Here is a 26,457-nt window from a genome sequence, read left to right as displayed (position 1 = left end):
CAAGAAATGGAGGCGCGCACCATAGCATCATCATCATCAGTTTTATTGCCAAGGCAAGAGCCAAGGGAAGACCAAGCAAATAAATTAAAGCAATTTCATTCCAAAAATTTGCCAGCCAAGTATTTACATGTTACACATGAAAATTTCTCGTTCAACATTAACCAGTTTAGCATTTTAGATGTCAAGCACCTTGAAAGAGTCTGCTACCACTTTAAGCTGACTGCGATATCTTCTCCACCGTCTTTCATTTGCGCCAACTATCAGAGTGTAAAATCTCCCTGTACAGAGATACAACCATTGAACAATCCAGATTCTGAAAAGCACTTTCATCTATATCTTTTTCCCACTTCTTACACGTTTTCCTTCACTTCTGTCGGCACATGGTAACAATTCAAGTGATACGATACTTACCATTGGCAATAACTATGGTTGCAAATGAAACACTTGAGTAGTTTGGAGATGTAAGTTCGTACTCGAAGGTGTAGTAGTTTTTTCCCTCTACGGTTTTCTGCATTCAGAATAAAGCCATCAAAGAGATTCAGTGTGCCAGTAAAGAATGTCTTCACTGACCAAAAGCTGGAACTTTTCTCAAACTAAAATCCATCATCACAAGCTAATTCACATGAAGTTATACACCTGGTTTTCAAGAAAATTTGAAAGTTTCACGTTCATAATTTCTTGCTGCATGTGACTGTCATACTTCACAGAAGAATGACAGATCATTGATTTTCTGAGCAAAGAGCAAGTTAAAATCTTTTGCGCAGGAAGTAGGAAATCAGCAAGCATTAAGAGGGTCTAATCTTAGCCAGATTTGGAAGGAAGGAAGTATTTTTAGCTAATAGAAATCAATAAACTGGAAGGATAGACAGGATACAACCTCCTGCATGCTGTATATGGTTGGCATTTGATTTGGTGCTGCATACCTGTGCTTCACCAAAAAGTATATAGCCTGACATAAGAAAAGCATGTCAAGTACCGTGCTTAGGCTTTAATGACATGAAAAGGGAATGAAATTAAAATCTTTCTACCTCTTCCATTGGACCCAATTCATGAATGTCTTTTTTCTCGGTTGGTATAAATCTCACCCTAACATTCTGCAATTGCTTCGTTCTGTCCTTAAATGCAGAATCGTGTCCCCTGAAGTCAAAATCCTAAGAAATGGACAAGACAGGTTGTTGAGTCTTGGAGAGCTGAACTTCAAATTTACACAGTATCATATGATTGCATAACTTACAATCCAGTCTGAGGGGTAATAATATGAATACCCATCTTCAAAGTCCACAAAAGATGTGTAGTTCTTTGGTATCTCTACACAGTGCCACAGTTGAGAAAGCTTCAACAAGTCATTTGCACACTAGCCGCTAATAGATAGAGATAACTACCAGTCTATAATTACCTTCAGCAAAAAGGAAATTTGCTGGGACTAAACTTGTCGTTAGTGCTCCAACTCCTAGCAGTAGCAGACGTCTCTTGCAATTGCCTATATCACATGGATAGCATCGAGCAACATAAGGGAGATGAGTTGGTTATATAGATTACAATAAAATGGCAATATAAGACAAAAGTTTATTCAATAATTATTCGAAAACCCCATGACAGTGCTCATATATTAGGAAGATAACTCGTAGATGATTCGCATTGTTCATGCAAAATATCCTAATACTGGGAGGTGAAGTCAAATTCATGAGTGATGATGTGGATTCCAGTGGACAACAAACACGATTCCCGTGTTGAGACGGTGTCTGACTCTACACACTCTACCATGGTACAGGCAGTGAATTTGAAGAGAATACTTAAAAAGGTATCTTACTTTCTTCATTGAAGGTTGCCTCTGCCGTGCATGTTACAGAGTTATTGCCAGAAAATGCTGCTACTCTAGGCAATATTTCATTTGAACCAGGGACACTTAACTGGAAAAATGGAGAGATTGAAAATACAAGAATTAGCTTTCATAACAAACACGCGAGAGGAAGATGAACAGTAATGTGAGGAGAAAATTGACACTGACCTTTTGGGATAAGGTAGTGGAAGCCCAACTCAATGAGAGTGAAGATATTGCCATTGTTGACTACAAGAAGCAGCAGCTATAGCCTCTCATAAGGTGATAAATACTGGATAGTGTGGTTTGGTTCTTGATGTGATATGCAGCCTGTGGTCATGTAGAGGCTATAGTTTCCCTCTCTGTTTTTTTTTTTGGGGGTATTTATCCCTTTTGGATTTGCATTAAAATAATGAATGGATATTGGATAGTACAGGTAGCGTGACTGTGTACGATTCTTTCACGTGATGGGCACGTGATGATACCGAATGGATTATGTGTTTGGGCTTTAGTCTATTGGATTAATACAATTCAAAGGCCTTAGGACCATGGACCGACATGAGAGATTCTTTGACAAGGCCACGGCCATTGCATATGTTTTAGATCACGAAGAAAGAGGAGGAATTTAATGGGCTTACCAATGGGCTTACCTTCACTGACATTGCCATTCATCTTGCTGGGTTTCGAAAAATTTGCTTTTAAAACATGCAGAGCTGGTCTCTTTAAGCATAATGAATTTTTTTTATTTTTTTTTCTGTTTTGAGAAGTAATGTTCTAGTGAAGACTGTTATTACAAGTTAGCTATAAAATATTTTTAAGCCAACTTTCACCTACTAGCGGAGCAGAAGATTTATCTAAGGGGCTAAATTAGGAAATTTCTTCTTGAGGGGCTAAACTTTAATGTTTTTTCTAGTCTTAGGGTTAAAACTATAAATTGCTAGAGGGGTGGGAAAAAAAATTATTGCAGTTAGCCCGCTTTGTGTATGAATTTGGGCTCACAAGTAGGAGCCCAGCCCACAGAAATGTTTGTGACAAAATCCAGTGGTGTCAGTAGTGGAGTTCTTCAGTGGAAAGTTGGTGACAATGGAGAGACGAAGCAGCTAGAAGAACGCAAGAAAGGACGAATCTCAATCATGGCGAGTGATGGGAGATGATGGAGGCGACACATAAATTTTGGGGCAAGAAAGGAATGGTCGGTCCAATAATGAGAGTTGATGTTGTCCTTTGCCGGCAGCAAACAAAATATAATTATTTGAATGGTGCTCATAGATTTAATTTATCACATGATAAAAATAATCAACGAGAGTGATATGCAAACAAATTTTTTTGAAGGCTGCCTCTGCTTCTTGACTTCAAAATGGGACCTCGTCACAAGAACAGAAAATAAAGCTTATTACCCAGATTAAGAGATGGTTTCGGAACGTATTTCAAATGATATTTTTTAAAAATTAATTATTTTATATTTTTAATGTATAAATATCAAAAATTATTTTTAAAAATTATAAATATATTATTTTAATATATTTTAAAAATAACAACTACATCACTCACAATCACCACCGATATATTGCGCTGAGGCTTGTGCATGATGTAATGACAAATTTTAAAGGGAAAGCTGTGTTGTCACGTGGCGCCTTCAACGTCCAGCATGGATAGTTTTTAAAAGTCGACCAGCTTTTAGTCCTTTTGAATTGTTTAAATATTAGGTGCTTGGATTATTTAATTAGATGGCAGCCTAAAAACTATCTAATATGGGATATATGCACCAGCTAGCCACCAAGCGTAATCTTTAAGATTATATTGGATTTATATAAATAATTAGTAATTAATGGATTAACATATACTATCATATGCCTCTGTCGGCTTCAAAATAATATAAATTATATATCAATTCTTATCTAATAACTCCAAGTTGTAGTTTTAAGCTATAATTAAATCATATATAGACCAGTGATCGCCTTAGAATAAATAAATAAAACCACCTCAAAAATAAAATAATAATCAACCCTTTAACAGAAGTTTGTGCAAGTAATAATCACTCATCGCTATCCAGTCAATATTCGTTTTTCAAGCACTGTTCCTCTCCATAATTCTCTTTTACCCTGCTGGGAAATCCAAGTCGTCGATCTCCTCCATCTCCTACTGTGAACAACCACACGGATTTTCAAACGTGGGGTCCTATGATTTCTGTTCATCCCACTTGCTAGCATCGAAGCTTACAGAAGAAAACCTCTGTGACTTTGAGTATATATAAACGCTAGTGCCGAACTAATCAACGCCTGTATATATCTTGTTCTCTGGGCTCGATCATCATTCATCCGATTCCTCAGACAAAATCTACGTTCGAGAGACAATTAGCATGGTGACTCCAAGAGGACCACTCCTACATGGCATTGATTTGCAAGGTTGAGTTCTTTGCTTCCACGCCTTTTCTTCCGATTGCTCTTCAATGATGGTGCAAATTATTGATGTTGGACCCCTTAATTTATTATTATTTCCACGTGTTAATTACTTTATCAACAGTATAAGTTAATGATGTTTGGAACCAAAGTGAAAACATAATTATAAGTTTTTTTTTATTCAAATACAGTTTTATAAAATAAAAAATATACTCGAGAGTTTAAACTATATGCTTAGATAGATATAAACATGCATATTTTACGAGGGAAAAAAAGTTTCTATAAAATATGAATTTAGACGTAAATTGTAACTCAAGATTTAACAAGAAGTTATTTAATTTTTAATATTTGAATATTAATTCGAGATTATTGTGACCATCCAGATAAAATATAAAAAAATAAAAAAATCTGTCGATATAAATTCATAACGTTCCCTTTCCACCGATAATACCCAAAAGAATAAAAACAATAATAATTCAGAGTCAAGACATTAAAAACAGTCAGCCAACAGTAATACTGATAGGCCCGAAAAAAAGGTCCCACAAGCCCATCACCTAAAACGACCCACATTTGATTTTGAATATTCAAAGGTCGGTCCACGTCCCAACTCGAAAATCTCGCCGTCCAAATCGCGGTAACCACACCACAAGATAATAAGATCTTAGCTAGTGACAAGGCACTAACGTAGGACACCATTAGGCAAGTGGGCCCGCCAGCCACCTCTGTTGGTCGGCGATTCCAGATCTCTCTCGCCAAGCTACATTCAATCTCCACCACAAACGTGTTACAATCTTATCCACCCAAAAGTCGCATTCACTAGCTGTAAAGTCACCGTCATTTCGCCTTAATCAAGTGCCCCTCCCTAATGGTTCTCCGCTCCTCCTCCGTGGTTTTACCGGGTAACCGGTTGGACCAGTTCTTTAGCCGTTATTTCAGGTATATATAAAGGGAAAGTGTCACTCGAGACCAGCTATTAAAGAAGGAACAGCAACAACAGAGCTCCTAAAAAATCAAACACAGTGCTTCGGGCTTTGAGCAAAAGTAGAAACTAAGCTCAGATTCATCAAAATGCCTATCAATAGAATAGCGTTTGGAACACCTAGAGAGGCAAGCCACCCAGATGCACTTAGGGCTGCATTGGCGGAGTTCATCTCCATGCTTATTTTTGTATTTGCCGGTTCAGGATCTGGCATGGCTTTCAGTAAGATATCAACTCTAATTATATGTTTTTATTGTTTTGCAATTAACTTTATTTACATATTTGGATTAAAGATCAAATTACACGATGGGTTAATTAAATCATTAATGTTTTGGAATAATTAATATTACATAAGATTTGTTCATCGAATGACCAGGTGACACTTGGTAATATAATGATACAATCAAAGTAATATTATCACCACGTAAGCTGATTTAATTAACTAATGGTTGAAAATTAAAATGGTTTTGTTTTAATTTCCAAATGAAAAAAATTAAGAAATGCATTTTTTCCCCATAAGTTGCTCACTTGTGGTAGTGGGATGATAAAGTTATATTTGCTTTCTCGTGCTTGACGAGGACTAATTGGCTTGATATCTTGGCAGACAAGTTGACCGACAATGCTTCGACTACTCCTTCTGGTCTAGTAGCTGCCGCACTGGCCCATGCATTCGCACTCTTTGTGGCTGTTTCGGTTGGCGCTAACATTTCTGGTGGTCATGTGAATCCGGCTGTGACCTTCGGTGCACTTATTGGCGGAAATATCACACTGTTGAGGAGCATTTTGTATTGGATTGCTCAGTTGCTAGGATCTGTTGTTGCTTGCTTGCTACTTAAATTTGCCACTGGTGGATTGGTAAGAGATTAACTTGAGCGTACAAATTTTCTTATCAGCTTAATGCCAACCAAGAATACTTGACATGTTAGCAGGCCTAAATAGGTTCTGTTACCATTCTAATTTTTTTTTCTACTGCAGGAAACTCCAGCTTTTGGATTATCATCTGGGGTTGGCGCATGGAATGCGCTAGTTTTTGAGATTGTGATGACCTTTGGACTGGTCTACACAGTGTATGCCACAGCAGTGGATCCAAAGAAGGGAAATTTGGGCATTATTGCACCTATTGCAATTGGTTTCATTGTTGGTGCCAACATCCTAGCTGGTGGTGCTTTTGATGGTGCATCCATGAACCCAGCTGTCTCTTTTGGTCCTGCTGTTGTGAGCTGGACTTGGACTAACCACTGGGTTTACTGGCTTGGTCCATTCATCGGTGCTGCCATTGCTGCCCTTGTCTATGATAACATCTTCATTGGCAGTGGTGGACATGAGCCACTTCCCACCAATGATTTCTAAGAACTGCATCATCCCATGCTGAAATATAAGTATCTCTCCCCATATAGATTAAGGAGGCATAAAGTTTGGATTTCTGGTAGTTTTGATGTTGCTGTTTGTATTATTTTTGTTTCCACTTATTTTATAGAAGTGGATGGTACCCTGTTTAATTGCCTTTTCCCTGTTGGATCAATGGAAATGCTTTGTTTGCTATGAAATCATTTAGTATGAAAGTTCTTTCCTTTGATGGCTGACTTCCTTGGACAAACTTAATCATATCTTGTTTGCTATGAAATCATTTAGTATGAAAGTTTTTTCCTTTGATGGCTGACTTCCTTGGACAAACTTAATCATATCAGAGAATTGCTTTAGTGAAAAAAAGTAAGAAACCAATACCAAAACCCAGAAAGTGAAAAACATGACAATTTACAAGAACAGGGCATTAAGCACGAAACGATGACATCATTCCGTCATATCCTGTACTTCCTCGAATTTATAAGAACATTTACTTTAAGGTTGCTGGGTGCTGCCACGTCCAAGTTGTGTCTTCTGTTCTTCTTTGGCTGGTTTGAAGATGCGTAAGTCAAACTTCACAAGCAAATCCCACCTGACGATGCTAGAATTAGTGAGCTCAACGGTGGCCACCCTTCCTGTACGTTCTGCCGAGAGGATTTCATCCTCTTGATTTGACTCCATCAAGATGAAAAATAACATACTGGACCTATGGACACGGCTTGCATTCGTTTCTTATTTATTTAATATGTTCTATCATCAGGTGTGAGATTGTGGTGACCTCTGGAGTAGTCTACACCTTGTATGCCACGGCAGAGGATCCAAAGAGAGGAAGTTTGGGCATAACTGCACCTATTGCAAGGGCTTCATAGTTGGTGCCAACATTTTATCAATTGATGCTTCTGATGGTGCATCAGTGGTTCTACTGGCCCGGTCCATTGATCGGAGCTGCCATTGTATGAAAACATCTATATTGGCAGTGGTGGACATGAGTGACTTCCTATTAACGATTTCTAAAGAATTTAAACCCCTTGATACAAATATCTCTCCTCTTTCGGGTTAAGGAAGGGTAAAAGTTTGGATTTCTGCTACTTTTGCTATAATAGGCGTTTGCATTCTTCTTATTTCCACCAATTTCATGTCAGTAGGTTAGATTGTTTTCGCTTTTTGAATCAATGGAAGTTTTTCATTTCTTTGCAATCATTTAGCCTGGAAGTTTCTTTCTTTTGTTGGCTAACATACTGGACAAAGTTAATCATAATAGATGGCATATCAAAATGAGCTCAAGTAAAAAAAAAAACAAGTAGAAGCCAATAACAGAACTCAGAAAGTGAAACAAGAACAGATTATCAATCACTAATATTTACATATAGAAAGCCAGGGGCAGGCTTTAAAGCACCATACCTTCTTCGATGTCAAAACATAACAAATCAGCGCAATTTTCTTTTTCAACTTCTTAACTCTCGAGTAACTGAAACTCTGACAACATAGAGGAAACCATGTCATATAGTGTTGTTCAGACAAACCAGTGCCCTCATCGTTTACAAGAATAAACCTCTGCCTTGTAGATTCTACAGGGCATCATGGACTAAAAATAGGTGGCTAACTTGAAAAGTAGTCTAACAGTGTACAGAAATTGTTTTCACAGAGCCATATGAACACGTTTGATATACAGTTCCTTCATATCCTGAACTTCCACAAATTTGCAAGAACACTTCCTTTCACATGACAGGGGCGCTACCGCTTCCAAGTTGTGAGTACCGTTCTGCTTTGTGCTTACCTCAGTCAAACCTTGCAAGCAAATCCCATCTGATGATGCTAGGATCAGTGCCTCAGTAGTAACAACCTTTCCTATACGTTCTGCGAAGAGTATTTCATCTGCTTGATTTTCAAATCCATCCAATTTAACCAGTTTTAGACTATGAACACTTTTATAATATCGATGAAGGATATGATGTCTGATTGGGTGTCCGTCCATTCATTTGCAAGCCGAATGCATGTATGTCAACTCCTCGGGTTTGATCAAATTGCATATGACATTCATCAAAAGTTTACTCGGAATCTTGTGGCTGGCTATCCATTGCAGCCGCTTGGATTTCTACAGCTTCTTGTACTGTTATTTGCGGACTTTGAAATTAAAGGCATAATACCATAGCTTAATGGCATAATCCATACCTGAACATATGTTTAGGCACTAATTTTGTTGAGAAACAAGCCTGTATTTTGTTGGTGCCCTTTTAAAAAATCCTATAACTTCTTATAAAAATAAATAAATAAAAGAAAATTCATACACTTGAATTAATTTCTCATAAATATTTCACATTTTCGAAGCACAGCTTTTGGGCTACCTTTCAATCTGGTAAATTAAAAAAAAAAAAAAGTAAACACAAGAGAAGCATCGCACAGCAATTGGCTTGACGTTAGTTTGGAGGACTTAGTCTCATCCCACTTGCTCTTTAATTAAAATGTTTGTGCAGCTGAGATTCGTTTATATATCATAAACTGTTTTTTCTATATGTACAAATGCTAACAAGAAATTTTATATTATTTATTGCCAACAATTAAGCTATATATATATATATATATATTGTTACGATATTTTCTTGTTCATGTTCATTTAAACAAGAAAATTAAAGTCACTTAATTATATATAACATATAAAGAACTGATCTAGAGAGAAAGTCCTTATTTTCCAGTCCAACAGTGCAATGGGAGAAATAGAGAGGACGTGTCTATTTCAGACATGGATACGAACCGAAGCCCCAGAGCAAGAAAGTAATTAATTGTAGATAATCACGATTAATATTGCTAAATATCAAATATGACTGCGTTTAAATGAACATGAACCAGTGCAATATTTGACCTAAAGACAAAGTGAAATTATTCTGATTCTAGGGCTCGGTGGCCGTGCATGGAACATTGTATTATTGGCAACAAGGTTGCATCAACCGAGATTGTTTAACATTATGAGAGCTGTTACAGAAAGCTGCTCAAAATAATCATTCAGCTTGCTTAAATCAGGTGGTGCTTGAACGCCTGGAACTTCCGAAAATGTGTCTCTACAGTTCCCTGGAGCATCAAAAGCAGCGCTTACATGAATTTTTGCTGTGCCAAGATCATTTATCTCTAAACTTTGTATTGCAGTAGGAAAATCATCATTGGCAGCCGTGTCGTACTCCTCTGCGCACACGTCGAGGCATTTCTTCAAGGCTTTATCACTAGACTCTTTAAGCAGTTTGCTTACTGTGGCCAAAGTAAGTTTACTATTTGCCAAGTTAGCTTCTAGCATTATATGAACAAGTCCTTTGGCATCAGCAGTAGAGCTTCGTGGGTTTGACTTTAGGGTTTTCACGCAAAGAGCAGGGTACCTGGTTTTCTGGCAAGTTTCTTGTATAAGATCAGCCCCTACCAACGTCGTAGGTTGATGCAAGAAATTGACTAGAAGGAAAAGGGGAAGCCAGGCAAGAAAATTCATTGTTTTTTCCCCCCTTCTACCAACAAGAAATTGAATGTGCGGATGTGTACGATGGCAAATCCCTCGCCCTTTATAACAGCATTATTGAAAAATGGCTACTTATTTCAAGATATGAATTAAAAATCGTTGAATATCGTTTCCCGAAGATCTTTAAGCTGTAAATGACAATGAATTTATGGGGCTTTGATTTTAATTCATGGCAAATCCGTTTCAGTTTCCATGTTTGGATTATAATTAATTTGTTTAATTTATTTTTAATTTGTTTCCCAATTAAACTAATTCACTGAGAACATAAACATTTGATTTTGGGTGAGGTGTAAATATTCCATTTATTTCGTGGAAATAATAGGAAAGAGTTATTTCAACATTTTATTGTTTATTTTCGCAATACAGTACCTAAATGAAACTCATTAATTAGTCATTTTCAGGACTTTTAAAATTAACTATCATGATAAATATCTTTTTGAGCAAAATTTATTATATATGAAAAAAAAACGATTTACCAGTGTATAAAATATGATGGAATATATCATGAATAGGAAAATATCTGTAAATAAATACACACACATATACACTCCATGTATATTTGCAATATATTTAGAATCTATGTATAACAGGTTTGAAACACTCTAAATTGAATTTAATTTAAAGGTTTTAAAGAATTATTATATTTGAGATCATTTGAGTGTCAAAAATTGATTTTAAAATGAATTTTAATCTCTGAAAATAGTATAAAATTAAATGAAATGTCAACCTCTTTAATTTACTTGCAATAAATAAGAAAAAATTAATATTAAAACTAACTTTTTAAAAATATTTATTTACCAATTTTTAAGGGACATTTGAAAAAAATAAGATGAAGATTACGATGATAATATAGAAAACAAAATGAATTGAATTCTATATTTTTAAGAATTTAAATTTAATTTATTTTTTAATTGAATTTAAATTAAACACTATAATTAAATTTAATTACAATAAAAAGTCATCCCAAACAACTTATAAAAAATGGAATTTGATATATAGCAAATCTTGCATTGAAATCACACCCAACATTTTCAGAGAGTTTTTCAATAACAGAAAATCATTTTTCTCTTTTATTTTCAATGTTTTTCTCGTTTTTTATTTCTTAATTAAAAAATAAAAAGTATTTATCTATTGAAAACAGAAAATAATTTTTTTATAAAAATAAAACAAAAAAATACAGAAAGATTATTTTTATTTTCATAGAAAAATCAAAACCATAATTCCCAATAGTCATCTTAATATTTGTATTAATGATAACCAAATTATAAAATATTTATTTTATTCTATTAAGATTAAAAATAACAATGAAAAAGTTAAGGTAAATCTTTTATATCATATATACAATTAAGAAACAAATCTATGACCATAAATTCCAACTTCCTCTGCCCCCCTCCCCTCCATTTTTTTTTTTGTTTGTCTGTGCTTCTTTTCATATGAATAGCAGAATTAATTGGTAAGAGTATCATTTTAACAAGGAAACAAAAATGAGAGACCGATCCAACACCATAAAAGAAGAGAGAGATTTTCGCTGGAGAGTTGACGGAGGAAATTGTCCAAATCCATGGCGGATTCGTTCATTCGCTGGGGGGATATGGAGCCGGCCAGCCGGGTTCAACGCCATAAAAGGAAAACAAAACAAAGGAAAGGGAAATCAAGGCAGATTCAGTGGTAGATGATAGATATAGACGCCATTTAACACTATCTACATTAATGTCTTTTAACATAAAAATAAATATCGTTAATGTTTTTCTAATTAAAAAAAATAAACTTTGCTGTAGTTGTTTCAATGTCACCAGTTTGATTTGGTGAGTTTAGATATAATATATATAATTTATAAAAATATAATTTAACTCGAAAAAATCAAAAATTATTTTTAAAAAAAATATCAAGACAATAATATCTTGAATTGACGTAAGTTAATTTTTCAAATCTACGATCAAAGTCATGAAACCATGATAACCCAATATAAAACAAATTAAAATATATTAAGAAGTTCAATTCTTAATAAACTCAATGGTGTAAGATAAAAATAAAAAAAAATAGTTCAAAATTTAAAAAAAAATAACATAAGTCAACTCAAGTTAACTCATGAAATACACGACTCGGGTCATAGACTATGATAACACTATAAAAAATAAATTATAAATTTAATTTTCAATCAATATAATATTAAAGGGATGCAATTGAAAATTTTTAATTTTAAAAAAGACACAAAAAAATGATATGAGACAATCGATATTAACTTACCAAACACAAATTGAAATAAATTATGAATTCTAATTTCAAATAAACTCATTATTGGATGATAAAATTAAAAAAAAAATACAATAAAATAACTCAAGTTTATTTTTGTTAACCCACAAAGCTCGTAACTTGGGTCACGAGACAAATATAACTTTATAGAAAATAAAGCAAAACAAACCATAAAAATTTAATTTATAATAAACTCAATGATGACTTGAGTGGAATTGAAAAAGAAAATACAACAAAAAATAAAATAAAATAAATTTGATTAAATCAGGTTAATCTGTCAAACTCACAACTTGTATCATAAGATTACGATACAAACCGAAATAAATCAGGAAACTTAATTTTCAACAAATCAAATATTTAAGAAGAAAATTAAGGGAAAAAACAGAAATTTAAAAAACAAATGTAAAAAACAATACTATGAATAATATTTTGGAAGGAGATGCATAATAAGAACACCTTCTTTTTTAATTTTTGTTAATAATTAATTAACAACTAATATTCTCCTGGGTTTGTGTGGAATCCAATGGTCCCTGAGGCCCCGAACTTAACTACGTACAACAAAATCACAAATGGGCTTTTTGCTGTGGGAGTTTGCTTTCCACTGACAATGTTTACTCACTTTTTAATGCTCTTTACTGCTTGTTTATTTATTAACAGACTGATGGGCTCGGTCTTGGGCTTGGACGACTCAAATATTGGGCCAGGCTCGATCCTTTTTTTCACGCGAGGGGGCTGCTAAATGCCTCCGCCTTAACCTTCTCTTTAACGTCTTTGCCATATGGGATATGGCAGTGGAATCACTTTCTTTTTTACTGTTTTACACGTAAGCATTTACGTCAGCATTTGTGTAAAAATGAGTTTACGCATATTTTAATTAATCCTATTATTTTTGAATTAATTTTAATTAAATATATTTTAAATTTAATTTAGTTTATTATAAATTATTAATAAATAAATAAAATTTGAATTATAACTCAATTTAAAAAGCCAGACACTAACAATTTAATTTAGGGTGGATAAGTAAAAAAAATAAATGGGCCCTTCCTTCTCGTAACCAATTAAGGTGCAAAGTTACAATTTGGACCAACTATTTAATTGTTTATTTTTGCCTTTATTTCACATTAATAAAAAATGCTTGGGATGGATTTTTATTTTTCTTCATGTTTTGGATTTTATATTATTACCCACTTAGAGTTTTCAAAACGCTATCGTTTTATACTTTGAAAATAAGCTCTTTAATTTTTTTTATTGGCTAAAATCATACACAACCTTTATTTTCTACATTTGGTTGAATAAAATACTTTAATTACTTAAAATTGAATCATATTAATGCCTTCTAGGTAAACTTAAGGGTGATATTAATCCAATTTAAAACAACATAATAACCAAATACTCCTTTAATCGAAACTAATTATATGAAGGATGGTATTTTTCCTTCAACCGAAATCAGAGGATTGATGATAACGGTCACGTTATTTTTCCTTCAACCAAATTTACGAAGTAGAACGACCACTCGAGGCGTCGTTTAGTTTTTGCTTTTAACGGTCACGTTTAAACAGATAAAACTATAAGCCCTCAATTAGGGTTTTTGGGTTCAAAGCGAACAACAATGGTGTTATCAAACAAGAAGCTAAAGCAGAAGCTGAGAGCTGTGAAGGCTGAGGCTTTAGTATCCAAAGTGTCTAATGGACCCGAACGAGATAGCAAAAACGGATCTTTAGGAAACCCAGAGTCGAACTCGCAGCTTCAAGAGCTTCTAGAGGCAGCAAAACAGAGACAAAGATTGTCAAAGAGAGAACAAAGAAGAAAGACTCAATCGTTACAAGGGATTGATAGTGAAAACAAGAGCCAAGCTGGTGATAATGGTGAAGAGGACAAGAAAGTTGAAGACATAAGGGAAGGGGATTTGTTAGTGGGTGAGGACGGTGATGGTGAAAGTAGTGAAAAGAAGATAAAGACGAAGAAGAGGAAGAGAAAGAGGGAGGAGGGAGAGAGTGAAAAGAAGGGTTTAGAGGAAGACGTAGAAGTGAAGGAGGCAAAGAAGGCGAAAAAGAAGAAGAAGAAGAAGAAGAAGAAGAAGACTAAGAAGAAGACGAAGGCAAAAACTGAGGAGGAGAAGGCCGGTGGTGAGGCAGAAGGGGTTGTAGAGGCAGCAAAAGTGGCCGGAGAAAGGTAATATTTTGAAGCATTCCCCTGTAGTTAAATCGGGTTGTTATTCCTGCTTGTGTTTGATTATTGGTGCCCATTTTCTTCAAATCAGGTTTTTATGTTTTTTCTTTGATTATGGTATTCATAACGTGTTTGGTAATGCAATTGATCAATATTTTGGATAATTTTTTAGTTGGGTTTGAAAATAGGCTGTTGTATTAGGAACAGGGATAAACAAATGGTGCTATTTTAGATAGGATTACACTCTCTATCTACCAACATGATGGTTGTTTTGAATGCTAATTCTGTTTCGTTTAAATGTATAATGCTTTTGCAGTAAAATAAGTGAGGATATTGCTGACAGAGTTTATGTCGGAGGCATTCCATACTATTCGACTGAGGATGACATTCGTAGTTTCTTCGAAGGCTGTGGTACCATAACCGAAGTTGATTGTATGACATTTCCTGACAGTGGGAAGTTTAGGGGAATTGCCATCATTAGTTTCAAGGTATCTACAATCATCTAAATTTAAATTACACTTACTTCAGCCTGGTTATCTATTTCATAATACATTTTAATATTAACTTAAATTTGACTCCAATGTCAACAATGTCATTCCTTAAATATTTTTTGCTCTCTTCTGTGCTTTTACAAGCTAAGGAATCTGAAATTTTGATGACTGGCTAACCTGTTTCCTAATAAACTAAACAATCGCAGTGAACCACTAATTTGTCCGGTTAATTGTAGTCTCTGGCCAAATTACAGGAATTTTTCTTCTTAAAACAATAGGAAATGGTGGGTTACTGTGAAGGAAGTCACAGCTAAAGATGAAAAATGGATGGAATCAGAGCAATGCTAAGACAACCCTTTGATTAGGCTGAAGGCTGATTCTAGGAAAGGCACCCATGTTAAGATGTTACTGAAATGAAGTTCCAATATTTTGAACTTCGAAAATTTGAAACTTTTCTCCTGAACTAACTTGGTTTCCTTTATTGATTCTACTGCAATTCTTCCTTGCAGACTGAAGCTGCTGCCAAACGAGCCTTGGATCTTGATGGATCTGACATGTGAGTAACTTGTAGATACAATGCTACTTAGCTTTCCATTATCAGTATTCACCCATTCCTCTCATCATGTTCATGAAATTTGTAATACTTTTCAGGGGCGGGTTTTATCTGAAAATTCAGCCTTACAAGACAACTAAAGTCAACAAGGAACCCAATTTTGCACCAGGAATTGTGGAGGGTTACAACAGGATCTATGTTGGAAATTTGTCTTGGGATATAACTGAAGATGACCTGAAGAAATTTTTCTCAGATTGCAAAATATCATCTATACGTTTTGGTATGGACAAGGAAACAGGGGAATTCCGTGGTTATGGCCATGTTGATTTTTCTGACAATGACTCGCTGGTGAAGGCACTAAAGTTGGACCAGCGGATTGTCTGCGGGAGACCCATCAAGATAAGCTGTGCGGTTCCAAAGAAGGGAGGAAAACTCCAGGAAAACCAAAATCAAATAGTTGAAGAAGCAAAAATTCAATCAACTGCTATGCCTATGATTACAAGTGATGAAGTTAATAACGGTGTGCCAAGCATTAGCAGTGGTAAGATTAAGAGGAGGACCTGCTATGAGTGTGGTGAAAAGGGGCATATTTCTACGGCTTGCCCAAAGAAGCTAACTGCTGATCCAACAGATTCCAATACAAGTTAAATAAGTGGGGATTCTTTTCCCTTTTTTTTTAATTTGTTTTTTTTTCTTATTTACTCAGCTAGGCAAAGAGTTTTACTTATTTTTTTTTATAAAAATTTGTTGGAACTCTTTGACGTCTCATCAGTTTGGACGAGTCATAGACGCTAGCTGTTACATTTTTGTATTCCAAGTTCATCTGTTAAATCAGTCGAATTGAATGCCCTGGATCATTACTCAATGTTTTTTCGTTAAAATTCAATATCAAATTCCGTTGCTCATTTCAGCGCCGCATTGGAAGTCCTTTCTCTGTTTCTGACTTCCTGAAAGGTAGGAAATAGTTGAATGTGACCTGGTTCAAGAGGAATAGCACAGACCCTTAATATTGCTGTGGCAGGAAGCATCAGAAACTCCAGCACGATCACTAATACCCCGGAGGTTGATTTTGTTAATACATGAGCAGTTCTGTGTCTCGTGTTTGAAACTGCAGACAACGTAAATTGTGTTTTTTATCTGGTCTCTGAACGCAGGCTTCTATTTATGCCCAGTCTATAAACCCGATCACAATTCATTGTTTGCGTATTCAAGCTCAACAGGAGTGACCTGCAGCACCCTGCGTCCTGCCCGTTTCGCTTCCTAAATCCCACCAAAATGGTTGGAGCATCCAGATGTTGAACTAGAATCAGGTCTGTAAGGACCATTAACTACTTGGGATGAACTGTAGATATAATAAAACAGCTGTGAGACTGAGTTAAGAGTGACTTGCAAGTCAGGGTATATTTCTTGCTTGGAGCTAGCAGATTCTACAGTCGCCTCCCACAGGTCAAGACTTTCGGTTTGGAAATTGTTGTGAACTGTCAAATTTTGTGCCCCTGATTAGCATTTCATGGTTTCACGGGCTAGGCTTTGACTTGTGTCGAAAATGGGGATTTTGTCTTAACCTTCAATCTGGTCCGTGAGCAGATTGTAAGGGATAATGTGCTTGGGAAACATTTTAACTCTTGGCCCTAAATTTAATGACCATTACCCATTTTTTATCCACAGAATTTACCTGATTCTAGTGGCGTCTATTCATTGCCTCATCTACAAATAATCGAACAGCATGAAGGTTGATGCAACTTCTATTTGTTATTCCCATCTCTGTTTGCTAGCAGTTGGTCTACTTGTCTCTATCCAAAATTCCAAGCCCTTCGAGATACTCAAACTTCCATTCTTTCCTCTAAGCTGTTCCCTCTATTGAAGCAAAGACTTGTACATCTTTCTTTGCCTGCCCAAAATTTCCAAAACCTCTACTATTCAAAAGTCAAGATCATTGAATACTATATACTGATCAATAACTCGTCTCCATCTTATATCAAATTCTGTTGGTGCCTCAACCTTTCAACTGGTAGAGTTGCTTCTCTTTATACCTGTAATGGCTACCAATTCCGCAGATAGAAGAGAGTTACTGATGCCAACGAAATATCAAGACAGAGAAAACAATCCAGAAAGAACCAAGATGTTAAACCTACCAAAATCAAAATCCGAGCAGAAAGTAGGTGTTGTTTACTACCTCACACGGAATGGCCAATTTGAGCATCCTCATTTCATGGAAGTCCCTCTCTCTTCTTCCCAAGGACTTCAACTTAAAGGTAGTACTTCTCATTAAGAGAAAAACACACATTTTTTGTGAAATTTTTTCTTAAAAATTTGCAAGCTCAAGATCCCATTAGCACAATAATGTTGAATATAGTACTACTGCTATGTGTGTCTGTTGTATGAATTAATTTCAGCCCTATTTTTTCAGATGTGACAGATAGGCTAAACCATCTCCGAGGTCGGGGCATGGCTATCATGTATTCCTGGTCATCTAAAAGGTAAAATGATCATTCTTTCAGTTACTCTCAGTTTTTTAATTGTAAGAAAACTAAGAAAACAACTATATTGATGTTTCAGACTTTCAGTTCTCTTGATTGCCATCATTTTCCCAGCAATAATGTATGCTTGTGCTGATTTTTTTTTCTTTTTAAAAAATCAGGAGGTACAAAAATGGATTTGTGTGGCAGGACTTGTCCGAAACTGACTATGTACAACCTTGTCATGGCCATGAATACATTCTTAAAGGATCACTACTGCTAGAAACTTCTCTAAGCTTTCGGTCACACAACACAACATCATCAAGAAACTCCAAAGTTTTCTCGGACATAATTAGCAGCTCAAGCGAGGACTCAAATTCTCCAGTCATTAGAAGAAAAAACTGTTCATTGACTACATTTGATGAACTTGATGAATACAAAGTTTACAGGGCCAGAATCACTGGAGAAATTGCTAGCAAGGGTACTTCTAACGTGTCAACACACGCGACTGATAAGAGAAGAGTGAGTATTGGAAATGTGAATTTTACTAACAAATCTCATTGATTCAAGGATTGAAGTTTTGAGCATTTGAAAATCGAGGGAAGAAAATATCAATGAGATTAGCATTATTTTTAAAACTAACTTGTTTCCGGTTATCCATCTCAAGCATGATTGATGGTGGCTTAATAATAATAATAATAATAATTCCTTTTGTTTTGCCAGCATAACAAATAAGTGGATTTAATTAAGATGGTCAAAGCCCAGTAGAAAACCATAAACAAGGGTCTATTTGGGCTCGGAACAAGCATGATTATAGCAGCACTCCAGCCATGGTCCCAGCTGGTTAGGGAGGAAGGTTATATGGGCTGGGCTCCATCTTTTTCAAATCACCTCCTGTAGTTTCACAGGAGTAACATTTTGTGCCCTTATTTCTTATAAATCACAAACAACATTTTCAATTTGCGTCATCTAAGAGTTTGAAAATACCAAAACATCCTCATTTCCCCCACATACTCTCTCCCTCTCCCTCTCCCTCTCCCTCTCCCTCTCTCCTCATTTTTCTTTATCTTTGTTAACTTTAAAAAACATCATTTCCTCCATCGAATCAACCATCTACCACCACCATCCTAGAGGACGGTAGCTGATGGATTTGCCTTGTGACAGGGCTATGAGGGGCATCTTGGATTATTAAGAATGAGCTGATAGTTTTTTTATAATTCTCTTGAATTTTTGGTGGATGAGAACTTGGAAAATGTTCTGCAATCGAAATAAAAAAGAATCTAAATCTTGCATTTTGATAGAGTCTAACGAGGAAATTTACATGCTGATCAAGATAAAACTGTATGTATTATGTGAGATTAAATTACAAAATATACTTATGTTTAATTATTTGTAATTTATGAGAAGTGGGAATGTAAAGTGTTGTTGTTATGAAACTATAAAAAGAATTAAGAAAATATATCCATTGATTTTTCTGCTATAAAAGACGAATAACTTTTACCTTCTCCCTTGTCTTTTTGTTTGTTTGTTTTTTTCTTTCTATTCACCTTTGCTTATTGTGATTGTTCTGTATGATGCAGCTTTTGATTTATCTCTATGTAGCCTTGGATTTGGTATTTTATCAAGCATGCTAGAGGCAGAATATCCCTTCATTTGGCAAATTGGCCTAAACATCCCCATGAGTTTATTGTTCTTTTGGACATTTTGATGCATGATGATTCGAAAATCACTTGGATGACTGATTGCTTTGTCTCCACTTTTAGGTCCTTTTTTTGAATCAAAGAAATTTGAATCTTTTTTCAAAACATCAAGAAAGACATCCAACTACATCTGCTCCCTTGTGAAGGGAGACCTGCGGGCAAGGCAATCAAACTTCACTGGTTCAAATGGGAAGCCACTGTCTGTAACTGACTAAGTAACTTTTGCTCTCAGGAGGCTCGGCTCTGGCGAATCATTGTCAAACACTGGCGACTTGTTGGGGATCAACCAATCATTTTTTTCTCAAATAACCCGGCGATCTGTGGTAGCAATGGAAGAAAGAGGTCTGCACCATCTTTGCTGGCCTTTCACAGTAACAGAGATTGAAGAGATTAAATCAAATTTTGAGAAAATATGTGGCCTGCCTAATTATTGTGGTTCAATTGACGCTACCCGCATTACCATGACTCTGCAACAGTGGACCGATCAAATGGTGTATGGATTGATCGTGAGAAGAACCACAACATGCTCTTGCAAGCAACAGTGGACCCTGACATGAGATTCTGTGGTGTAATTGTTGGGTACCCAGGTAGTTTAAGTGATGCACTTGTACTGCAGAACTCGAGTTCCCACAAGCTATCTAAGGAAGTGAAAAGGCTAAATGAGAAAAAAATAGAACTTCAAGGAGTGGAGTTGGGGAAGTATAAATTGGGGGCTCAGGTTTTCCCCTATTGCCATGGCTTCTTACTCCTTATCAAAATGCACTCTGGCAGAGTATAACAAGCCACATTCTGCAACTGGAGTTGTAGCACAGATTGCGTTAGCTAGGCTGAAGGAAATGTGGAAGATATTCATGGGGTAATGTGGCTGCCTGGTAAGAATAGGTTGCCAAGGATTATTTTTGTTTGCTGCTTGTTGCACCATATTGTTATTGACATGGAGGATAAGGTGCTTGATGAGCTTCCTTCATCTCATCAACATGACACAGATTACCGGTAACAAATTTGTGAGACTGCCAGCAAGACGGGCATTGTTATGCGAGAGAACTTTCTCTCTACCTTTCTCGAAAATCATCATCTTCAACACTCTCTTCCTCATGAGTTCTGCCATATAGAAAGAGCTGGATGCCCTTTGGTTAATTTGTTTAACAAAAGCTTTTGTGAATCCTATGATGTTAATTCTTATAGGGTAACCAGTTCGAGTTGAATTCAGAAGTTGTTAGTTTGAATAATTAAATTATTTAGATAGTTAACCATGAAATGTTGAGATCGTTAACTTGTTTAAAGATGAGTTTTAACATGTTTTCTATTAAAATTTATTTATTTTTTATTTTAAATTAATTTTTTTTAATTTTTTTGAATTATTTTAATGGATTAGTATTAAAAAAATTAAAAATAAATTTTTAAATTTTTTTTTTATAAATATTAAACACTTTAAAAAATAATATTATTATTTTCTTAAACACACAGAAGGAACAAAATTCTTATAAACAAAAACTTTAAACAATGTTAGATCGATGAGATTTGGGCCAAAAGCCCAAAAAATCTGGCCCGAACCGATACTTAAATTTGAACTGTAAAATAATATAGGATCATGAATGGAAGAGAATCTAACTCATCTCAACAAGAGACTCTGCTTGGGATAGCGATTTTAATCTGAATTTGATGTATATTGACTTGAGTTGAGTAGATGAATATTTTTTAGGTAGTTATTTTATTAGATAAATAATAAATAAAATATAAATATTATAAAATTCAATTTAATTTAACTCAATATATATATATATATGGAATATATATTTTTTAATATTTTATAAATTATAGATAAATATAAATATATTCTATAAATATATTTATATAATTTAAATATTCATCTTGAGTTATATTTTGATAAGTTTTAGATTGTGTTTGATAATATTTATATTTATCTATAATTTATAAAATATTAAATATATATATATATATATATATAATAGATAATGAATATTTTATATGAATACCTATATTTTATTTAAATTTTTTGAATAACAAATTATAGATAAAAAAATGAATATAAAAAAAATCCAACTCCACTGCTGCCCATTGTCATCCCTACCTCTCCTCTTTCACGACTCAAAAACCCAAAAGAATCTCTAGAGTTTAAAGTAAATAATGCTTGACAAAACGGAAGCAAAGAAACAAGAAATTATGGTTGCTTCTTTTTTTATTGCCTCGACTGCTGCTCTCCGGGTAAAGAAACAGCCTTTGCAGATGCACATAATGACATAACAATAGAAACACGTGTTTGTCTGTGCAATAAATTTTTCTTTCTGGGTTTTTAGTTAGCTTTATGGGTTCATTCTATTAACGGGTTTTTGTTTTTCTGGGTGTTAAAGGGTCCCGTGATGTTGTTACAGACTCTTTCGAGCAGAAGTTTGGATCACCAAACGAAGATAATACTGATGTTGTACAAGAGTGATCCGTAATTAATTGGTTTTCAATTTATTTTTATTTTTTTTAGAATTTTGAAGTTCAAATATTTTGTGTCTGTAAAGAAGCAGGGAATGGTGTGGTTTCGAATTTTGCTTGACTGGGTTGGCAATGTAGTTTTGTGGCCTTTGTAATCTGATTGTTGAAGAACATTTTGGTATATATGAATTGTGGGTAATCGATTTTTGAAATTGTGCAAAGTAGAGGTCTCTTTTCTCAGAGTGGGAGAGGATATAAATTGAAGGAAATGACAATATTATGTATCTTGATTAGTGTTAATGAAAAGCAATTTGACTTCTTGAAGTTGATTGAATTCTCTGCTTTTTAGTGGTCCTTTTCTGATTGCATAATTTGTAGGTTTTTTATTTTGCTATAATTTTTATGCTGACATTAATTTCATTCAGTGGATTAGGATGTCAAACTGCATAGTCACATGAGTTGCCGTAATTGACGTGGGATTTTTATTCAATAGAAGATATTTCCTAGATTTTGAAGGGGTGATCAATCTGCAAGTAAGCATTTTTAGTTAAGTGGATTATGCTTTTTTTTCAAAGAAGTGTTTCAATTGTTTGGAGAAAGTGATATGAATAATATTGAAATTTAGTTGGGTTTGAACTCTTTACTTGTGAATATCAAGTGGAATCTGGAGTTGATATTTAAGTTGTATTAATAGATGGGCATTTTGATCAATATTTATGGTTGTTTTACTTCTAATAATTGGTGTGTTCACGAGCAGATCTATGAGACTCTGAGGTTTTATTCATGGATTGATGTTGAGATGTGACTGCACGGGTCTATGTGTGTCTAAAGATGCAGCCTGTAATGGAGTGGCTTTTACTTTCTTTCTCGTCCACCGCCTGGAATGATGTTCTTTGATTGCTTTCTAATACAGGAGTGATTACAGCAAGTGGATAATCATTAAAATCTTGCAGTACTATTTTGTAGTACAAAGGTACCAGCACTCACTGAGACTGGTTCTGAATGTCAACTTTTGTATCCCAATTATCAAATCCTTGGAAAATGGTTTCTGACTAGACGGTGCTGGAACTGTTAATAGCTGCCTTATAATATTAATCAAACTTAGGCACAATTTTGATCCAGTGTCAAAGATATTTGGGTATGAAGAAGAAAAGTTCAGCAAGTGTTTCAGAACTTTCAGCCAAAAAAGGCCATTAACTTTTGACAGGAAGTTCAACCTCGTAATTTCTACTTATGGAAAATCATGCACCATTAGCATACATAAGCCTTGATTATTATTGTGATTTGGCAGCCTAACATTACCTTCTGTTTTGTTATTTCAAGCCAGGGTCAAATAGGAGAATGGGAGAATAGAATTTTAGAATTAGCAGAATTAGTATATTTCTGATATATCGTAATGCATCATTGGGATCTTAACTTCTGAGTCCAGGCCAAAATGGATTTACCTGAGGATTCTCATCTGCATGTCTGTTCTTTCGCTTGTGGCTGGTGAATATAATTTATCTCTTGATCACTAGGTAGTTGGGGATCGGTTATCTGAACTTTTTTTCTCTGTTTTATTTTGTTCAGAGCCAAGCTTCTTTCGTGAGCTGTGGTACTAGTTTACCCACAATTTTAATACTGAAATCAGTGTGTCATGATAGCTACTTTGTATGCATTAAGCAGTAAAGTTTTCTCCTGAAGACCATAAATTGGAACAGGATTAGCTCTTACAAATTTGTTATGTCCAACCTTTTCAGGCCTCTGCTTTGCCTATTCTATTTATGTTGTGGTTTTGAAAACCAAGGGACCTTTTGGAGGCAGTGTGCTCCTGAAGACCCTAGATCGGAATATAATTTTCAGGTAACATTTTTATTCATGATTTAGAAGTTATTTTCTCTTTGGCAGATAAGAGCCAGTGGTGTGGTGGATGTGGAAAGCTAGAGCTGCTTCTGAAGAACCCTATACAATGAGAAAGTTGAAAGTATTATCTGGGGTATGTTCTCTGTTAAATATAAAAAAAATAAGAGAGCAGGAGACTAGGATTTCATTGATATTGTATAATGTAATCACACTAATCTAAAGTAATATGATTAACTTAAATACAAAGAGATTATATATAGATTAAACTAAAAAGAAAATTAAAAATATTTTTTTTTTATAATCATCGAGAGTATAGAAAATTAAAAATATTATTCTACTTTTAATAAATAAAACAAAATAATTCTATATTTTTTAATATTCTCGTCATAAAGAAAGTTTAACTTGTTTGAATATGAGCACAAAAAGGAGAAACTTGTTTGAATATGCAGCTAGGTGGCTGCTAATTTAAATATCATCTACGGCAACTGGTATGATGATTTTTTGTAAGTTATTGTAATGCTATTCTTCCATGTCTGACTTCGAGGTTCATGAATGCAACCCCCCTTGTTTTTACCGTGAAAATGTGATCCTTGGGGCACCTGAAAACAATTAGGTATTGTGCTTGCTAGTCGTAGCGAATTTATTAAAGATTAAGCAATGTAAAATGTGAATCACCCTGATTAAAAAACACTCTATATTGTGGTTGCTAGTCTAGTCACCATCTATTGAAAGTCAATACTCCTCTAACCAGCAGTTTGTGACATTACAACCAGCCCGATCACTCCTGGTAACTCTTTTGTTGAACATTGTACTGACTTTAAATGCATTTCTTTGACTTCTGAATTGATTTCTTGTAATGCTTTTAAGTCTATCTACTTCTTTATTTTGATTCTACGATACAATTTATACGGGAAATTGAAAAGAAATTGCACTGGACAACGACAGAATACTACTCTAAGTGTGGCAGCGGTGTGTTTACACGGCCACACCACAAGCTAGATTTCTTGCAACTTTGGCAGCTAAACAGAAATTATCTATCAAAAACGTCACCACTTACTTGATCTTGTGCGCTGTTGCCTTGTTTAATATTATTCTTATCATATCCTTTCGAGGTAGGTGTAAGCACTGACTTGTATATTCATCAAGATAATAATTCAAGTTTGAACTTGGAGCTTGCTGGATATGACTTTTGTTTATTTTACATTTTTTTCTTTCTTTCACGTCATGTATATGCATTGTTTTTCCTGGATATGTACAAGCACCCGTGTAAAACATATCAGTATTTATTTTCTTCAGGAAATATTGGAGTGCACATTTCACACCATCTTTTTATATATATAATTGAATCCATTCTCTTCATTACTGAAACAATAATAGATAATATTTCACTTTGACATTATCGATGATGATCAGCTCATGGTATTTCAATCAGCCCCGCATATCAACCGTTTTCTTGCGATTATTCTTATGGATACGTTTCAAGACAGTATATTCTGGACTTGCAGTGGATTTTCTTATTTCTAAGGGTTGGGGTGGGGTGGGGTATTTTTTTCTTTACACGTGAAGTAAAATTATCATTTTACTGAAAAAAATAAAAGCTTTAGATGTAGAGATATTTTGGTATTTTTATATAATTAAAAGTTTTTAAATAGTAAAAATACTTTCCTTGAAGTTCATAAAATAATTGAGCTGTTGGCAAGGGTGTTTAAGGGTTTTCACTTGCTAAGCTGCAACAAAAATATGCATGTATCCTTCAAAAAGACAAAAGATTAGTTATGTATTGAGAGGTGTTTTAGTAATTTTACATTGATTTTTTTTATTTGAAAAGGTGTTGGCGTATGTGGTTACGCGCCGATGTATTGGTGGTGTCCGTGCTTTTTAGACGGCATATGCAACGCCACTGGTTGTCCAAACTTGGTCTTCCACCGTGTGCCTAGAAGCACCATCGAGTCCCCTTTCTCTTGGTGTGGCGTGTGATGATGGTTGATGGACGATTTATCGTTGATCGATTTTTTTTCTTTCTCTCTCATAATAAGTACATGTCTGTTCTCTTTTTTTCTTTTTCTTTTTTTCAATTTCAGTCCTTATGTTTTGTACGATTTTATTTCATCCTTGCCCCTTTTACAAAAGTTTTTTATGATTTCAATTTAGTCTTTAAATTATAATTTATCATATATAGTTTTTTTCCAATTCGATCTTTATTCTTTTGATTTTTTATTTTGACCCTTGGCTCTTTTGTTAGAATTTTATTGGTTTTTAATTTTGTCATTCAATCAAATTTTAAGTTTTTTTTTCAATTTAACCCTTCAATTTAATTTTTTTAAATGCCCTTTAAGTTTTTATTATTATTATTTTGGTTTTCACCCTCAATGATAAAATCATAAAAGAAAATGAGGGGGAAATAGATTCTTAACTACATTAACACTTAAAACTTGTGACCTATATAATTAAATTGAAAGTATGACAAATAGAAAAATAATGAAACCTAATCCAAAACAAATTAAA

General features: G+C 34.6%; 7 protein-coding genes across 14 annotated transcripts; 5 read left to right on the top strand and 2 right to left on the bottom strand.

Moving 5' to 3' along the window:
• Nucleotides 1–80: 80 nt before the first annotated feature.
• LOC7458602 (photosynthetic NDH subunit of lumenal location 1, chloroplastic) lies at nt 81–2,188 on the bottom strand. Its single transcript, XM_002315209.4, has 8 exons — nt 2,009–2,188; nt 1,811–1,910; nt 1,397–1,480; nt 1,235–1,308; nt 1,029–1,151; nt 878–949; nt 412–508; nt 81–278 (listed from the first exon to the last, which is right to left on the bottom strand). The coding sequence occupies exons 1-8, from the start codon at nt 2,060–2,062 to the stop codon at nt 175–177; spliced, it is 708 nt and encodes a 235-aa protein (XP_002315245.1). The 5' UTR covers nt 2,063–2,188; the 3' UTR covers nt 81–174.
• Nucleotides 2,189–5,169: 2,981 nt separating this feature from the next.
• On the top strand, nt 5,170–6,744 carry LOC7458601 (aquaporin TIP1-3). Its single transcript, XM_002316272.3, has 3 exons — nt 5,170–5,419; nt 5,802–6,052; nt 6,173–6,744. Exons 1-3 carry the CDS (start codon nt 5,287–5,289, stop codon nt 6,545–6,547), a joined length of 759 nt encoding a protein of 252 aa, XP_002316308.1. The 5' UTR covers nt 5,170–5,286; the 3' UTR covers nt 6,548–6,744.
• Nucleotides 6,745–7,582: 838 nt separating this feature from the next.
• Nucleotides 7,583–10,150, bottom strand: LOC7458600 (pectinesterase inhibitor). The gene has a single exon (XM_002315208.3). The coding sequence runs from the start codon at nt 10,011–10,013 to the stop codon at nt 9,483–9,485; it is 531 nt and encodes a 176-aa protein (XP_002315244.1). The 5' UTR covers nt 10,014–10,150; the 3' UTR covers nt 7,583–9,482.
• Nucleotides 10,151–13,848: 3,698 nt separating this feature from the next.
• Nucleotides 13,849–16,411, top strand: LOC18102736 (phragmoplastin interacting protein 1). The gene is made up of 4 exons (XM_006378673.3): nt 13,849–14,465; nt 14,779–14,950; nt 15,463–15,509; nt 15,605–16,411. Exons 1-4 carry the CDS (start codon nt 13,903–13,905, stop codon nt 16,152–16,154), a joined length of 1,332 nt encoding a protein of 443 aa, XP_006378735.3. The 5' UTR covers nt 13,849–13,902; the 3' UTR covers nt 16,155–16,411.
• A 23-nt stretch (nt 16,412–16,434) lies between these two features.
• Nucleotides 16,435–20,870, top strand: LOC18102735 (protein SOSEKI 5). Of its 2 annotated transcripts, XR_008060405.1 has the most exons (5): nt 16,435–16,568; nt 16,661–17,761; nt 17,917–17,986; nt 18,148–19,306; nt 19,898–20,870. XR_008060405.1 is itself a non-coding variant. In XM_052456713.1 (4 exons), the coding sequence occupies exons 2-4, from the start codon at nt 17,545–17,547 to the stop codon at nt 18,527–18,529; spliced, it is 669 nt and encodes a 222-aa protein (XP_052312673.1). In that variant the 5' UTR covers nt 16,435–16,568; nt 16,661–17,544; the 3' UTR covers nt 18,530–20,870. The 2 variants fall into 2 exon arrangements, 1 of the variants encoding a protein (XP_052312673.1); XM_052456713.1 differs by having other exon boundaries at nt 18,148–20,870.
• Nucleotides 19,707–20,870, top strand: LOC18102734 (protein ALP1-like; the record flags this gene model as incomplete). Its single annotated transcript, XM_024610719.2, is given in 6 exon segments — nt 19,707–20,133; nt 20,136–20,366; nt 20,369–20,422; nt 20,425–20,508; nt 20,511–20,702; nt 20,705–20,870. Coding segments are annotated over 6 exon segments (1,047 nt in total), but the record flags the coding sequence as incomplete, so codon positions are not given.
• An 852-nt stretch (nt 20,871–21,722) lies between these two features.
• On the top strand, nt 21,723–25,271 carry LOC112328866 (uncharacterized). Of its 7 annotated transcripts, none has more exons than XM_052456864.1 (4): nt 21,723–21,891; nt 22,038–22,123; nt 23,024–23,083; nt 23,998–25,271. In XM_052456864.1, the coding sequence occupies exons 1-4, from the start codon at nt 21,814–21,816 to the stop codon at nt 23,999–24,001; spliced, it is 228 nt and encodes a 75-aa protein (XP_052312824.1). In that variant the 5' UTR covers nt 21,723–21,813; the 3' UTR covers nt 24,002–25,271. The 7 variants fall into 7 exon arrangements, 2 of the variants coding, with proteins under 2 accessions (XP_052312824.1, XP_024465758.2); XM_024609990.2 differs by lacking the exon at nt 23,998–25,271 and adding an exon at nt 23,850–23,991; XR_008060448.1 differs by having other exon boundaries at nt 21,752–22,123; nt 23,998–24,085; nt 24,402–25,271.
• The last annotated feature ends 1,186 nt before the right edge of the window (nt 25,272–26,457 follow it).

The sequence above is a fragment of the Populus trichocarpa genome, chromosome 10 (genome assembly GCF_000002775.5).
Source record: "Populus trichocarpa isolate Nisqually-1 chromosome 10, P.trichocarpa_v4.1, whole genome shotgun sequence".
Taxonomy (NCBI): Eukaryota; Viridiplantae; Streptophyta; class Magnoliopsida; order Malpighiales; family Salicaceae; genus Populus; species Populus trichocarpa.
This window is presented reverse-complemented; position numbering and strand designations above follow the sequence as displayed.

Excerpts from the sequence above, each read along its gene's own strand:
- LOC7458600 (XM_002315208.3), bottom strand. The coding sequence starts at position 10,013 with ATGAATTTTCTTGCCTGGCTTCCCCTTTTCCTTCTAGTCAATTTCTTG.
- LOC18102735 (XM_052456713.1), top strand. The coding sequence starts at position 17,545 with ATGGCTACCAATTCCGCAGATAGAAGAGAGTTACTGATGCCAACGAAA. Across the intron at positions 17,762-17,916 it reads CCAAGGACTTCAACTTAAAG|ATGTGACAGATAGGCTAAAC; the intron begins GTAGTACTTCTC and ends CTATTTTTTCAG. Across the intron at positions 17,987-18,147 it reads TATTCCTGGTCATCTAAAAG|GAGGTACAAAAATGGATTTG; the intron begins GTAAAATGATCA and ends TTAAAAAATCAG.
- LOC18102736 (XM_006378673.3), top strand. The coding sequence starts at position 13,903 with ATGGTGTTATCAAACAAGAAGCTAAAGCAGAAGCTGAGAGCTGTGAAG. Across the intron at positions 14,466-14,778 it reads GCAAAAGTGGCCGGAGAAAG|TAAAATAAGTGAGGATATTG; the intron begins GTAATATTTTGA and ends ATGCTTTTGCAG. Across the intron at positions 14,951-15,462 it reads TTGCCATCATTAGTTTCAAG|ACTGAAGCTGCTGCCAAACG; the intron begins GTATCTACAATC and ends TCTTCCTTGCAG.
- LOC7458602 (XM_002315209.4), bottom strand. The coding sequence starts at position 2,062 with ATGGCAATATCTTCACTCTCATTGAGTTGGGCTTCCACTACCTTATCC. Across the intron at positions 1,152-1,234 it reads ATTACCCCTCAGACTGGATT|GATTTTGACTTCAGGGGACA; the intron begins GTAAGTTATGCA and ends TCCATTTCTTAG. Across the intron at positions 509-877 it reads CCATATACAGCATGCAGGAG|AAAACCGTAGAGGGAAAAAA; the intron begins GTTGTATCCTGT and ends TTCTGAATGCAG.
- LOC7458601 (XM_002316272.3), top strand. The coding sequence starts at position 5,287 with ATGCCTATCAATAGAATAGCGTTTGGAACACCTAGAGAGGCAAGCCAC. Across the intron at positions 5,420-5,801 it reads AGGATCTGGCATGGCTTTCA|ACAAGTTGACCGACAATGCT; the intron begins GTAAGATATCAA and ends ATATCTTGGCAG. Across the intron at positions 6,053-6,172 it reads AATTTGCCACTGGTGGATTG|GAAACTCCAGCTTTTGGATT; the intron begins GTAAGAGATTAA and ends TTTCTACTGCAG.
- LOC112328866 (XM_024609990.2), top strand. The coding sequence starts at position 21,814 with ATGCTTGACAAAACGGAAGCAAAGAAACAAGAAATTATGGTTGCTTCT. Across the intron at positions 21,892-22,037 it reads CCTCGACTGCTGCTCTCCGG|GGTCCCGTGATGTTGTTACA; the intron begins GTAAAGAAACAG and ends TGGGTGTTAAAG. Across the intron at positions 22,124-23,023 it reads ATGTTGTACAAGAGTGATCC|GAGTGATTACAGCAAGTGGA; the intron begins GTAATTAATTGG and ends TTTCTAATACAG.